The sequence below is a fragment of the Athene cunicularia genome (genome assembly GCF_003259725.1).
Source record: "Athene cunicularia isolate RWA chromosome 2 unlocalized genomic scaffold, athCun1 chr2_part2, whole genome shotgun sequence".
Lineage (NCBI taxonomy): Eukaryota > Metazoa > Chordata > Aves > Strigiformes > Strigidae > Athene > Athene cunicularia.
In genome coordinates, this window is record NW_020799096.1 from 10,360,505 (window position 1) to 10,373,605 (window position 13,101).

At 41.7% G+C, this 13,101-nt stretch overlaps 1 protein-coding gene across 1 annotated transcript in view; it reads right to left on the bottom strand.

Moving 5' to 3' along the window:
* PSMA2 (proteasome subunit alpha 2) overlaps positions 1–11,434 on the bottom strand; it is a 58,483-nt gene extending 47,049 nt beyond the window's left edge. The window contains exon 1 of the mRNA XM_026843828.1: positions 11,371–11,434. Within this exon, the coding sequence (XP_026699629.1) occupies positions 11,371–11,434 (64 nt within the window). The remainder of the gene's footprint in view (positions 1–11,370) is intronic.
* Between the last annotated feature and the right edge of the window lie 1,667 nt (positions 11,435–13,101).

Sequence of the window (13,101 nt, forward strand, 5' to 3'; positions counted from 1 at the left end):
ACAACAGATGAACATAAGCTGTCAATGAAATAGCCACCTGGTTGGTTGTTCAGAGGTAAAAAGTGGTGACAGTTAATGTCTACTGCTCGGGCATCTGTCATAGAGGACATTAAGCTCCACAGGGATGGTACCACCTTACTGTTTTGCCTTAAATAAAGAGGATACTACTGCTCATTCTCTTTTCCTCTGCACTCATCCTGCCACTCTGCTTCCACACTAAAGGGAAAGTGGCTGCAGCAAAGAGCAGAGAACAAAGTTGAGGTCTGGAGTCTGTCATTCTGCAGGCTATTTTTTCTGTAGCCCTAGGAACTATTTCACATTCTAGCTGAATAAACTTTATGTGATATATAACTTCTTGGTTATAGAAGGAAAAATGTGTCTTTTCTGTGTATTCTTTAAGCCTTTTTCATAAACACAATGATGTGTGGACAGAAATTGTGTTCATAAGCCCTGTGTACAATCAGGTCTTCAAACTTTGCTCTCTCCGTTCTTGTAGAAGCTCCTGATAGTGTTGGCTGACTACAAGATGCACGTAAAGCCATTTCTCAGCTATTCCGGAATGCTGTCAGCAAAGGATAACATTGCTTATGGGACAGAAAAAAAAAAAAAGTTACAAAGCCTGACCAAAAGCTGCCATCTCAGAGAGGAAAATTGCGGTGCAATCTCTCAAACAGATGGATGATAATTTTGTGTTAATTAATCAAAGACATTGTTCCTGATAACAGATGTAAGGATAACAGTGGACGTCTTGTAGGAGTTCTGTTCCCACTCCTTCTAATACTGCAATATTTGAATAGAAAAGTGAAACCAAACCTACACTAGTAATAGTAGTTGCATTTTTCAGCTGGGAAAGGTTGCTTAAACTTCAGGCAGTTTATGAGAGAGAAAAACATAACTTTAAATACCTAAGAAATCCTTGAGAATAAATTCCTTTAAAGTCTTTTCTATTGGAAGCATCCAATATGTATGGCACAGTGCTCTGGCAAGAGAGGTAAACAAGTAATGGGAAGATTGTATCTGTTTAGATGGGAGATACTCTATTTAATGGGTACATAATGTAGAATGCGAAAATGAAAATAAATTAATAAAAGATAATGGAGGTTGAGATTCTGTAAGATTTCCTAACCCTGACGTGGCTTTTAAAAGAGAGTAAAGAAACCCTGGGGTTTGAGCATATGCCCTATTAAAAAAAATCAGCATTGCAAGGATTGGGAAAGAGATGACCAGTGAAGAGGTATTTCTGTGATTATTTGTTAAGGAAATGACCTGCCAGATAGTCTTCATGGCAGCAGTACACTGCCCAAGAGCTAGGAGAGCAGGAGCATATTAACTTTCTCCTTTTTCAGCCAATGACTTCTTGACTGTTTTCATTCTCTGTCTCTTCATGTTCTGAACATCAGTTTCCAGTGCTTGGGTAGGGTAGAAACACGATTATGGGCGATGTTGCAAAACAGCTTTCTGCTCTCAACGTGTAAGATCTGCTTCTGGCACTTTTTTGCTTGGCTATTCTTGACAAGATGCAAAAGTGGCATTTTTTTTCCTTTGAACTTCCAATGCACTAGACATGCGTAAAAGAAATACTCCAGATACCTAACAGGTCTTTCTGTGATGTGGCTTAGCTGCAGATAGCTACACCAATGTGTGTGTATTTCTGTAGTGCTACTATGATTTTATAATCTTGTCCAGAGAAGACCCCAGTGACCAGGAGAGCCAACAAAGTCCAAAGACTGGGTGGGACTTCTTGTAAGGAAGGAGTATTTCTTTCTCCACAAGGGTGAGTGTTTGGGGGGCATGTGGAGTAATATGATTTTTTGTCTTGCTTGGTGGTGTGTTTGACCGCAAATTGTAAATTACAGGGTTGGGCTGTAGTCTGCAGTCTGCTTGGAAATTGCATGTCCTCAACAGGGCAGGAATTCTGAAACCTGTGGTAAAAAGGAAGTATTCAGCACAATGTTTGCTGGGACTGAGGAAGAAAACAGGCTGACCCAGGCAAAAGGATGAAAACTCCAAGACACTCAAGAGCAAATGAGAGCTGTGGGGGAATGGAAAGGTTTGTTCTTTTTCTTGTGCCTGCCTTCAAAGACATGGGAAACCCAGGCGGGGATGATAATCACTCCTAAAATAGCACTGAAGAAGCCTGGAGTGCTGCAGGGACAACAGAAATGGCGGGGAGTTGGGTCTGTAGGTGTTTCATTGCTGTTGAAGGGACTATCTGTGGCTGAATCCTCAGCTGGCAGAGATGTGAAAGCTTAGAAGGGAGGCTTTATGCCTTCACACTGATACCCGGAGGAGAGGGTGAGCTGTCTACACAAGCCAAAACTTGTAAATGCCTGTTAGATAACACAGCAAAGAGACTGATCTGTGGAAACAAGGACTGAAAGAAAAAGGCAAAGAGAGAGAAAGGTTGACGGATGAGAATGGGAGATGTGGAACAGGCATTCTCCAGAGTAAAGCCTAAGGCCAAACTTAAAGTTTTCAAGTAAGGAGGTATGATGTATGCATGTATGTGTTATATCCTGGGAATTGCAAGGTCCCCAAGCTTCTCTCTTCTCCTACTGCAGAAAAATTGCTGCTGGGATAGAGATTAATAGCAACAGTTCCTCAGAATTGTGCTATATACAGCAGAGCTAAAAAAATGTCTCCTTCCTACACCTCTGCCCACCAGCCAGACACATTGTCTCTACTGAAACGGTGACAATACAGAGGTGGATTAACACAGTAAGGGGTGAAGATACTACGACCTTTTATGAGTGCCTCAGTCCATACCTGCTCTGTGTCACATCGCTCCCGTCCTCACTGCATGCCTTACTACCAGGCCCAGAGAGTACTGGGGTGCCCACAGAGCCCGATGCGGGGCCACGAGTCAGGCGTGCTGCTGGTACAGACTTCTTGGCACCATCCTGCCAGGCATGTTTACCATGAGGTGCCTCCCAGCCTGGATGGTCCGAAAGGCAGATATATCCTATGGTCAGAAAAGGGAAGTGGATAGCTGGGGAACCTGTTTTTCCAAAGATTCTCAATTAGTCAAGGCAGTGAAGAGGAGGGCTAACTAGGAAGACAGGCAGAAGGACCTCAAAATACTGTCCAGCTCAGCAATGAAATGCAGAGGGAAATTCAGTGCAAAGGCAAGCAGAGCAATCCTAACTTTGTGCATTTAAAAAAAGGTTGTAGAATTTTGTTATTCAAGGTATTGGTGTGATTTCAATAGACATCCCTACCAAAATGGCAGTTCAGTGCTCAGTAGTCACTAAACCAGCCAAATCCAAATGTTTTGGAATTATTAAAAAGGCTTGGAGAACAAAACATCAGGTAATAATTATGCCCTGTATAAATTTGTAATATGTCTGTTTCCAGAATATCCTGTGAAGTTCTGGCTCAGTCAAATTTTATCTTTGTGCCTTTTAATTGAAACTTCCTGCAGAAATATATTATATATCATCCTTGAAAAACATCTTACTTCCCCACCCCCCCAACTTAAACATTCTCTTAACATTCTCACTTAAACACAAGGATAATGAAATGATGAAATGTAATGTCCAATCATGTGAACAGGCAGTACATGAGGATGGGCGTTGTGTACTAGGACTGGATCCCCAAAGCTACTGGCTAATACCAAGAGGTAGAAACAACAGCTACAATAACGATAGCTTGCTTCAGGCTCATTAGGGAGAAAAATGTCTTTGTTTTCAGACCTGTGATAATCTACATAAGCATCTCAGTTGGGTTTTTATAATCTCTTTTTTTTCTGGTGTGCTCTAAGCTGCTTTTGATATTGAGCATCTATTTAGCAGCTTTCTCATATATTCTATTCTGAAAGGTCTTAGAAGATTTGGAATGATTGCTTTCCCTTCTTTGAACCTACAGACTGCATTTTAAAGTAGGAGAGTGAAAATGTGATGTGTGGTTTTTTAACTCTCCAGTTTAGTCCAAATGAAGTAAAAAGTTTGCCCTATCAAAAGCACGCAGAGTTAGACATTCCCAGAAGAATATGTGTTTTCTTGTTCTTGGGTTTTAAAAGTTGAATCCTCGAGGGAGCGAACACTACAGTCAAGTTCCTTTCCCAAGAGACCAAATGTTGCCTTATCTCCTGCATTTTTCTTAAGATTTTAAAGCACCAGCTGCTGTCTTCATCTTTCTGCCACTTGAGCTAATGATGAGTAGTATAACGAAAGCAATGAATCATTCACACTGTTTTTCAGAAAGCCTATAGTTATTTAACGAATTTCTGGATTTATTAATTTCATAGTTGCTTCCCCTGCTAAATTTAAGTACTAATTTAAAAGATCTACAATTAAATTGGGACATAGGGCCAGCCTGCTTTCCTTGGAGTTCAGTTGAGAAACCTGTCATCTTTAAGGACAAACTTGGAAAATTACTATTGTAAAAGATAATTAAGTGCAAGATTTTTTCAACATGGTAACACAGTGAAAGGAGATTAAAATAAAAATTAAATTAATCTAAAAGAACCAAGCTTGAGCACTTTCAAGAAATCACTTTACTATTTCAAAACAGCTTTATATGCCAGAGGCAGGCAACAGTGCCTCCTGCATTGATGACTGTTTCTGAAGAGTACAAAACATTAATTGTCTGTAGACCATCTAAGCACCACTCAAGCTGTAGTAAACTCCATAATCTGCTGAATCTTGAAATGGAATCTGAAAGCTTTTAAGGATCTGGTTTGATGCTCCTGAGACATGTGGGAACTCTGCTAGAGACCTCGCTACAGGCAGAATTGGCCTACAAGAAGAGTTTTCCTGCCTTACATAGCCTTATTTCATAATCTTCTACAAGTGATTTAACATCTATCCCTTTCTTTCAGGAAGAAAATTGAGCTCCTTGTTCATGGGTTTCTTGTAAAAGCTGAACTTTGTCCAGGAGTTACAAGTATTCTTGAAATCTCAGATGGGAGATATTTGAAAAGTGCAGTGAAAGATGCATATTAACTTGAAATACTCTAAGGGGCTAGACTCGGCTCATTGAGTTTCAGTAGGCATTTTCTGGGTTTTGTCCAGAACTGTTAACTGTTGCTCGGTACTTTCTATGGGTGTATATGTGTATCATTGTTAGAAAGGGAATAGCATGGATTTCAAATCAAATCTTATTTTACTCATGAGCACACACAGGCATGGAAAGACTCATGTAAGTTGCCTGAGGTCATGCAGAAAGTTTGATGGCCATGAGTTCAGATCTCAGTCTTCTGTCCCAAGGTGGCTTGTTCCTTCTCAGGGAAACAAGAAACAGGATGCTTCTATCACTGAGGAACAGGTGAAAGTGCAGGCATTATTCCCTCCTCCTATTTTCCCTTTTTTCCTAATGGTAGTAAAAGCAGATTTTGGAGCTGCATTTAATTTTTTGCTTCTGTGTAACTTAACATTTGTGGTCTAATCCTGCAAATGCTTCCTGACATGAGAAGGACACAATCAAATCGTTTATCTACTCTGCCTATAAATAGGGAGGTTTGTATTTGCCTGACTTCTCTAAGTTGATTAGTCTGAAATGGTGACTTTAAGTGTAGATTTCACTCACCTGTTAGCAAGCCAGGGACACTCGGTCTGAAATGGTGACATCTAGGTTGCACAGCAGGGATGACTTGGACAAACGCCTGACTTTATATATAAAAGGAATCGTACAGCGCAGATGATCATTAAGAGCATCTACCCCTGGAGTGGAATTGAGGTCAGGATTTTGCATTTGCTGGTGTCAGGACCATAGTGGTACAGCCGGGGATGCTGCTGCAGGACTTACCTAGACCCCTGTGCAGCTTTTGGTATCCTCACAGCTGTGCCTGTTTCAAAAACATGTTTGCTTCTTCTCTTCATCAGTTATTCTGTCAAGTGGAAAAGAGTTCCAGAGAGTGTGGTGTGGTTACTGCCATGCAGAGGGCTTCACAGCATGGGCCTGCAGCTACTGAAACTGTTCTCTTCCTGAACTAGGCAAGGCACAAACATTGCTCATCAGTAGGCAGTCGATATGCCATTGGCTGTTTGTTGGTACAAGGTATGCTTCTCCCACTCTATTTTCATTCAGGTCAAATAAGTTCTAGGCATATAATTCTAAAAGAGCTTTGGAAAAGTTACGTGGGCTTCCTCAGCAGGAGACATGGGCTTCCTCAGCAGAAGGTGCGGGCCTCCAAACTCACTATTTCAGAGTGATAGTACGGTTGGAAAATGGTATTGTAACTTAGATTACAACTCGTTGGCTATTAAGATGCATTTAGAATATAATTACTGAGGGGGATTGCATGGTTTCATGCCTTTGACAGAATAACACTAAGGTGGCAACCTCTACCTTATTGTGAAAGCTAAGAAAGAAATGATGAACAAGGGCAGGGAGAAGAGAATTTGATTATTTAAAAAATGTGCATGTTTCAAAATCTACACTTAGCCATCGTAGGAGTTGTGGCAAAGATGCCAGCTTCAGAGACATATGAACATGATGAGTGTTATACCTAGGAGAGCTGATAATAGCAATGGTTTAAAAATCAAATCAAAGGGGGCATTAGGAAAACAGGCACAATGGGATAAAAAGATGGGGTTGGGAAGATCCCTAGCATCCATCTATTTTCAGTGCTTCAATTGGATGGATAAAGGCTAAATATACTCTGGTTTTTGGAAACCTGAAACTGTCCGGTTAACTTGCAGTAATTTCTGTTTTGACTTGGTGAGAAAAACCTGCTAGCTCTTGGCTATCACCCCACATAGGTCTGGCTTTATTTCTAATAACTGAATATTCTAAAGGAGCAGATTTGGTATTCTGCTCTACTTATCAGTTAAGATGTACTTTGCCAAGATGAAAGAAAATTGGCAGAATTTGTGGAGGAGGGACTTAAAAATTAATAAATAAATAAAAATATTTTAAAGAATAATCCAGCCTGCTTTATACTTTGGGAAGGGATAAGTCTTCCCTCTTGAGTGGTGTGATCAGGAATGTGCAGATGCTTATGGATACAACGCAATTTGAATGTAATGTTATTTGGAAGTTCTGGCAGAGCCCCCACGACCCCAGAGGATCACCTGAAGAGGTCACCCCTCTGCAGACATCACTGGGTCTTGCTGGATACTTTCTCTGCTGTTTTGAGAGCTCCTTGTTGCAGGACCCTCAAAAAATAAACTGATATTGCCATACCTCGGTATTTTATAGTCTGGTAATTCCCGTGAAAGCAATTGGATTATTTCAGTTTGAAACCATTCTCAGTTTTCTGATTTAAAAATATTAATCTACTTGGAAGAAGAAAATACTGCTCCCCAGGAAGTGAGATGTATGGATACCTATTTTATGTAAGTGAAAGGCATGCAGATTCTATAACACTGCATTTTTTTTTCCCCTTTTAATATTTACACAAATAAGAGTAGGGAGTCTCCGCCCAAGCGGAGTTCAATAGTAAAAATCAGCTCTAACTCAGATTCTCCTATCTTATTTCAGATTCAGGGATTTTTGAATTTTTAATTTCTATTCCTCAATGAAGGAAATGTAGCAGTGGCCAGAGGAACCACTTCAGATCAGATGTGTTAAACCCTGTACAGTAGCTTGTGGAGCAGTAATTTATCAGAGCTGAATTTATTGGGATAACTCACATACAAAACTCGAAGTTGGCACCTTATTTCTCAGCTGTTGTTGCAGAGTGGTTTCAGGCTAAGTTCATTCGTGGGCATTCTCCTTGCTCACTTGAGCACTCTCGGCAGCTTTAGTAGGACTAATTCTGCCAGTGGAGTTGTTGCATCACAGCACCTCAAAGACATGGAGATAGGATAGAGCATCCAGTGTTGTTATAGAGGGGATCCCACAGTCTCCCCCTCAAAATCCAGGGACATCCACAGTGGGTAATATAAGGGCTGATTTGGGACAGAAAATCTCGATGCTTGCAGGGAAGCATCTGGAAGTAGACTGAGTGCTTTTTGAGAAGCCTGTGAAACGATCCTGCTCTTCTTTCCAGCAAGGATGCAGAGATTAGGAAATCCCGGGAGAAGCCCTGGGGCTGGGTAGGAAAGGAAGATGGCAACTGGGTAGGAAAAAAACTAGTGTTTGTTCTTTACTAAATGTTTCTGTGAGAAACTTGCTAATCTTTGGGGGAAGGAAAGCTGTGCTTTTTTTCTGATGAAACACAAGTGTAATGTCTAGAGTTGAGAAGGAATGGGAACACTCCCAAGAAATCTAATTAAACACCAAAAGGCTCACCAGCAGTAGTTTCTCTTTCTTTCTGATAGTACTTTGATAATAATGCTTCAATTTCACTGCTAAATCAAGCAGTTTTGAAAACTGTGTCAGCCTCAGAAATCATGAGGAAGTTTAAAAATACACATTTTCCCCTTTTTTTGTTTGACTTTGGTTTTCAGAGCATAAATCACGTTCATTTGGCTTGTCCTGCCTTCTCTCCCATGCAAATAAGGGGGGAAAAAATCCCTTAAATAACACCAGAAAGCTGATATTCTCACAGCAAGATCTGCAGCTTTAAGAAAAAATGCAAATATTAAGAACTTTGAAAAATGTAAGTGCTGGGAACACAGATATCAGCTGTTGACCTAAATTCACTTCTACTGCTTCAAGTCCAGAACGGGAAAATTGTCCAGGTGAGTCAGCATGGGCACAAACTGAATGGTTCAGGGCAGGACTAGTCTTTCCTAGACTTCTGTGCCTGTGAAATTCCACAGAAATGCAAAAATCTCAGAACCGAGACAGAAAATGCTGGACTGAAAGAAGGCAGTATATTTTTTTCAGCTGCCTTTGAAATACATGATATGTAGGAGTTGCACTTGGTAGGCTTTTTAAATAGATCTTAAATCTACTTAAAGGCAAGCTGCAAGGAGGTTTAGAAGCTATTTTTAAAACAAGCTTTTTTTCTTAGCATCTTATGAGCTATTGGCCATCTAGTCACATACACTTGTGGAACATGGGAGAGGCTTTCTGAGGCTGCTGGCACTCTCCACACATCTACCTCGGCTCGGCCATGGGAAACACTATGGATGGAAAGTGAAACTTTAAGAAGGGAGAGATCTCAAATGCCTCTGGGGCTTCATGTACCTAAATACCTCTGCTCCTTTCTTTTAGTTATTCAGTCAGATACTTCCAAAGTTTACACTGTGTTCCAAGAGCCTGGATTTTATTCTTAAAGACTTCTGGCCATCATGTAATGCCTGATATACTTGCCGTTAAGAACTACTCTTTAAATTAATAAGCATGGACAATTTATAATCAAAATATTCAGAATTAAAGTAATAATTCTGAAATCTTGACAGTATTGTGAATGTTTCATTTAGAAATACTTCCATTTTCTATTTTATTTAAATAGGTAATCATCCCCACTATTTTTCTGTGATCCCTTTGATATCTGGCTAAACTTTCTGGACTTCTTTTGATTCAAAATGTGCACTTCTAGTTTCTAAGATGCAGCAAGCTACACAAATGTATTCCTTTTCCTCCCACTTTTTCCTATTATGAACTTGGCCTTTTGCTGCTAAGTAAATAGGGGTGCAGTCTGCACATTTGTTCTACATCCACTGTTATGACAACTGGAAGGCTTTGGTCATTAATTTATTGTTTTTTTCACTCTATTTGATAAAGCCTAATATGGTCTTTCACAGAAGAAATAAAATCCAGAGGATATAACCTTGATCTTGAATTCATATACCTTTAAAAAGTAAAAGGAACATCTTTCCTTCTCTTGCCTTTGCTAGCCTGGATGGTGAATTCAAGTGGCAGACTAATGTTTACTGCCTGTGTGAGGCAAGGCAGATTGCCACCTCCGGTTTGTGTGCTGGGCACAAAGATGAACAATAGGAGGTGATCCATCTTTGCCTTACAGCCTGATAATTATACACAATATTGTTTTCCTCTGGCCGGGGATTAAGGACTAGTTTTAGGAATGCTCCTGGCTGGAAAAGAACATGTGTTAGATGGGCAAGGAGGCAATTTTTCTGAAGTGTCTTATCAGCCTTGCCATTCTGATGTCAGAAACAAGTACACATTCCATGTGTTGGTAGCATATGTAGTGTACAAAACTCTAGGAAGAAAAGCTTGAGAAGACTTCATAGCAAGCAAAAGGAGTAAGGAGGAACAGTTCCATAGGGCTTCCAACAAGATCTTGTCATGTTCCTTTTGTCCAACTTGGGCAAGTGGTAGGCACTGTAGGAGGAGAGTCCCAAAATACGAGAGAGATATCGAGGTGCTGGAGCGAGGGCAGAGGAGGACAACGAAGTGGTGAAGGGCCTGGAGAACAAATCCTGTGAGGAGCGACTGAGGGAGCTGGGACTGTTCAGTGTGAGGAAGAAAAGGCTGAGGGGAGACCTCATCACTCTCTACAGCTCCCTGAAAGGACACTGTAGAGAGGTTGGTGCTGGGCTCTTCTCATAGGTAACTGGTGACAGAACAAGAGGGAATGGCTTCAAACTGCAACAAGAGAGGTTTAGACTGGACATTAGGAAAAAAAAAATTCCCAGAAGGAGTGGTCAGACAGTGGAATAGGCTGCCCAGGGAGGGGCTGGAGTCATCATCCCTGGAGGGGTTTAAGGGTTGTTTGGATGAGATGTTGGGGGATACGGTGTAGAGGAAAACTTTGCAGAGTAGGGCTGATGGTTGGACTCGATGATCCCAAGGGTCTCTTCCAACCTGAATGATTCTGTGAAATACTGGAGTGTATTTTAAAGCCTTGCAATGGGACCTGACATGTGTCCGGCACAGGTAAGGTTGTGCTGCAAGGAGGACGGTGAGCTGGGAGCTACTGAAAATCAATATGCACCAGTCTGGAGGTACCAAACAGGATGTGTTAAGTGCAGGGCTGAGCTCTGAATCCTGCAGTTTGGATGCTTCACTTCTCATCCTAATTGTCTGGTGCCTGCTGGGTAATCACATCCACAACTATCCTTTCTCCAAAAGCTGTTTTTATCTCCCTTTTATGAAAAGTAGGGAGAGGTGCTTGCGGGAGGGAAATACAAATAAGAAATCATGACTGATCTGTTGGATATGACACCCACCAAACAGAAAGCCTGGGTTCTCATCCCTCTCCCAGAGATTTTGCACTAAAATATTAATCAGATAAAGCACAATCCTATCTGAGGCTGCAACACAGGTTTTCCCCTCAAGTTCAGTGCTTTCACTGCACTGTCACTCACTCTCCATGCTGGCCCAGTGGTTCCGTGCTCATCACTGCACAGCAATGCAGCTTCCTCTGGACTATCTCCCGGTACCCTCCTGCCCAGTACTGCTAAGATGAAGCTTGGGGCAAGGTGGCTGGAAGTCCTGTTAGAAAAAAAAAAAAAAAAAAGCGCTTAAAGGGCCTGGATCTTCTGTTTCTAGGGTGAATACTGTAGCTATCTGGATATTTTACAAAAGGCAACAGCCTCTCTGCTGCTGAAATGCACCTGAGGCTTTCCTTACAAGGGCCCAGATCCTTTAGATGGGTGTTAGGCACTTTTGGGGTCCATTTTTCAGGATTGGCCATTTTTGCGTATCATAGAATAGTTTGGGTTGGAAGGGACCTTTCAAGGTCATCTAATCCAAACCTCCCCACCAGTAATGAGCAGGTAAGTCTTCAACAAGGTCAGGCTGCTCAGAGCCCCATCCAATCTGACCTTCAGTGTTTCCAGGGCTGGGGCATTTACTACCTCTCTGGGCAACCTGTTCCAGTGTTTTACCACACTCATTGTAAAAAATTTCTTCCTTATATCTAGTCTAAATCTACCCTCTTTTAGTTTAAAACCTTTGCCCCTTGTCCTATTGCAGCAGGACCTACTAAAATGTTTGTCCCCATCTTTCCTATAAACCCCATTTAAGTATTGAAAGGCTGCAATAAGATCTCCCCAGAGCCTTCTCTTGTCCAGGCTGTACAACCCCAGCTCTCTCAGCCTGTCTTCATATGAGAGGTTTCCATCCCTCTGATCATTTTTTGGCCCTCCCCTGGACCTGCTCCAACAGGTCCATGTCTTTCTTGTGCTCTGGATGACTCTAGAGCTGGGTTTGGTTGCTAAATTTCTGTGGTGTGCCTGGTTTGCACTGGGTTCTAAATGTTTTCTATTGCTAGGAAGCCTCACATTTCACATTGCTTAAAATCCAACACTGTAGAGTTTTTGGTTTTTCCTATTACTGCAGGTAAAGTGGCATCAGAGACAAGGCACGCAAACATAACTGTGCAAATGTGAATCATAGCCAAGCAAGTTATACTGAGATCTGACTTTAAAACAGGTATCTATTGTGGGCATGCATTTAAAAAAAAAACCCACCCTTTTTGACTTTCACTGGACTTCTAGTGAAACATGTAAGGCAGTAGTAAAAGAAAGTACAAATCTGAGGTAGTCTTAGGAGGCACCAGAAGGAATTTTGTGATAGAGAAAGAAGTCGTAGCAGTGTGGGGCCATCCTTTCTCCTTTTTGCTGGGTTGTGTGGTGTTTTACAGCCTCGTGGTTTGCCTGAGTTGCCAAGACCTCTTGCTGACCTGTTGGCTCCAGGTTCCCTGACGGAATTATGTAAATTATTAAAGTATGAATTAAAAATGAAATACCTTAATCTAAAAATCTGTCACCATTTAAATATTTAATTAGAAAAAAAATACAGGTAGAATAGAAATAACAACATTTTCAATGTACCATGCTGAAGTGCTTATGGGAAGGCAGTATCGGACATCTGGCAAGTAACAGACATATAGAAAAGTTGGTACCACTTGCCAAACCGGTTGGTAACACTTGGTAATGTCGTCTCTGGAGTGGTTGATAGTAATGTTTGTTGCCAGTTTTCACAACAAGGTTGCATGCCTGTGTTGGGTTTGTGTGTGTGTGACAGAGTTTTGGTAGCAGGGGAGGAGGCTATAGTGGTGGCTCCTGTGAGAAGCTTCTAGAAGTTCCCCCAGCTCCAAGTAGGACCTGCCTTTGCACCAAGGACAAGCCAATTAGCTGGACCTAAGAGGGGGAACGTGGGAGAAGGAGGAGCAGTAAGGAAGATACCTCTGCAAACACCCAGGTCAGTTGAAGAAAGGAGGAGGAAGGTGGGGAGGTGCGCTGGAGCAGAGCCCATGGTGAGAGGTCAGGCTGTGCCCCTACACCCACGGAGGTCACCACTGGAGCAGATGCCACCTGCAGCCCGTGGAGGAGCCCACACTGGAGCAGAGGGCTACAC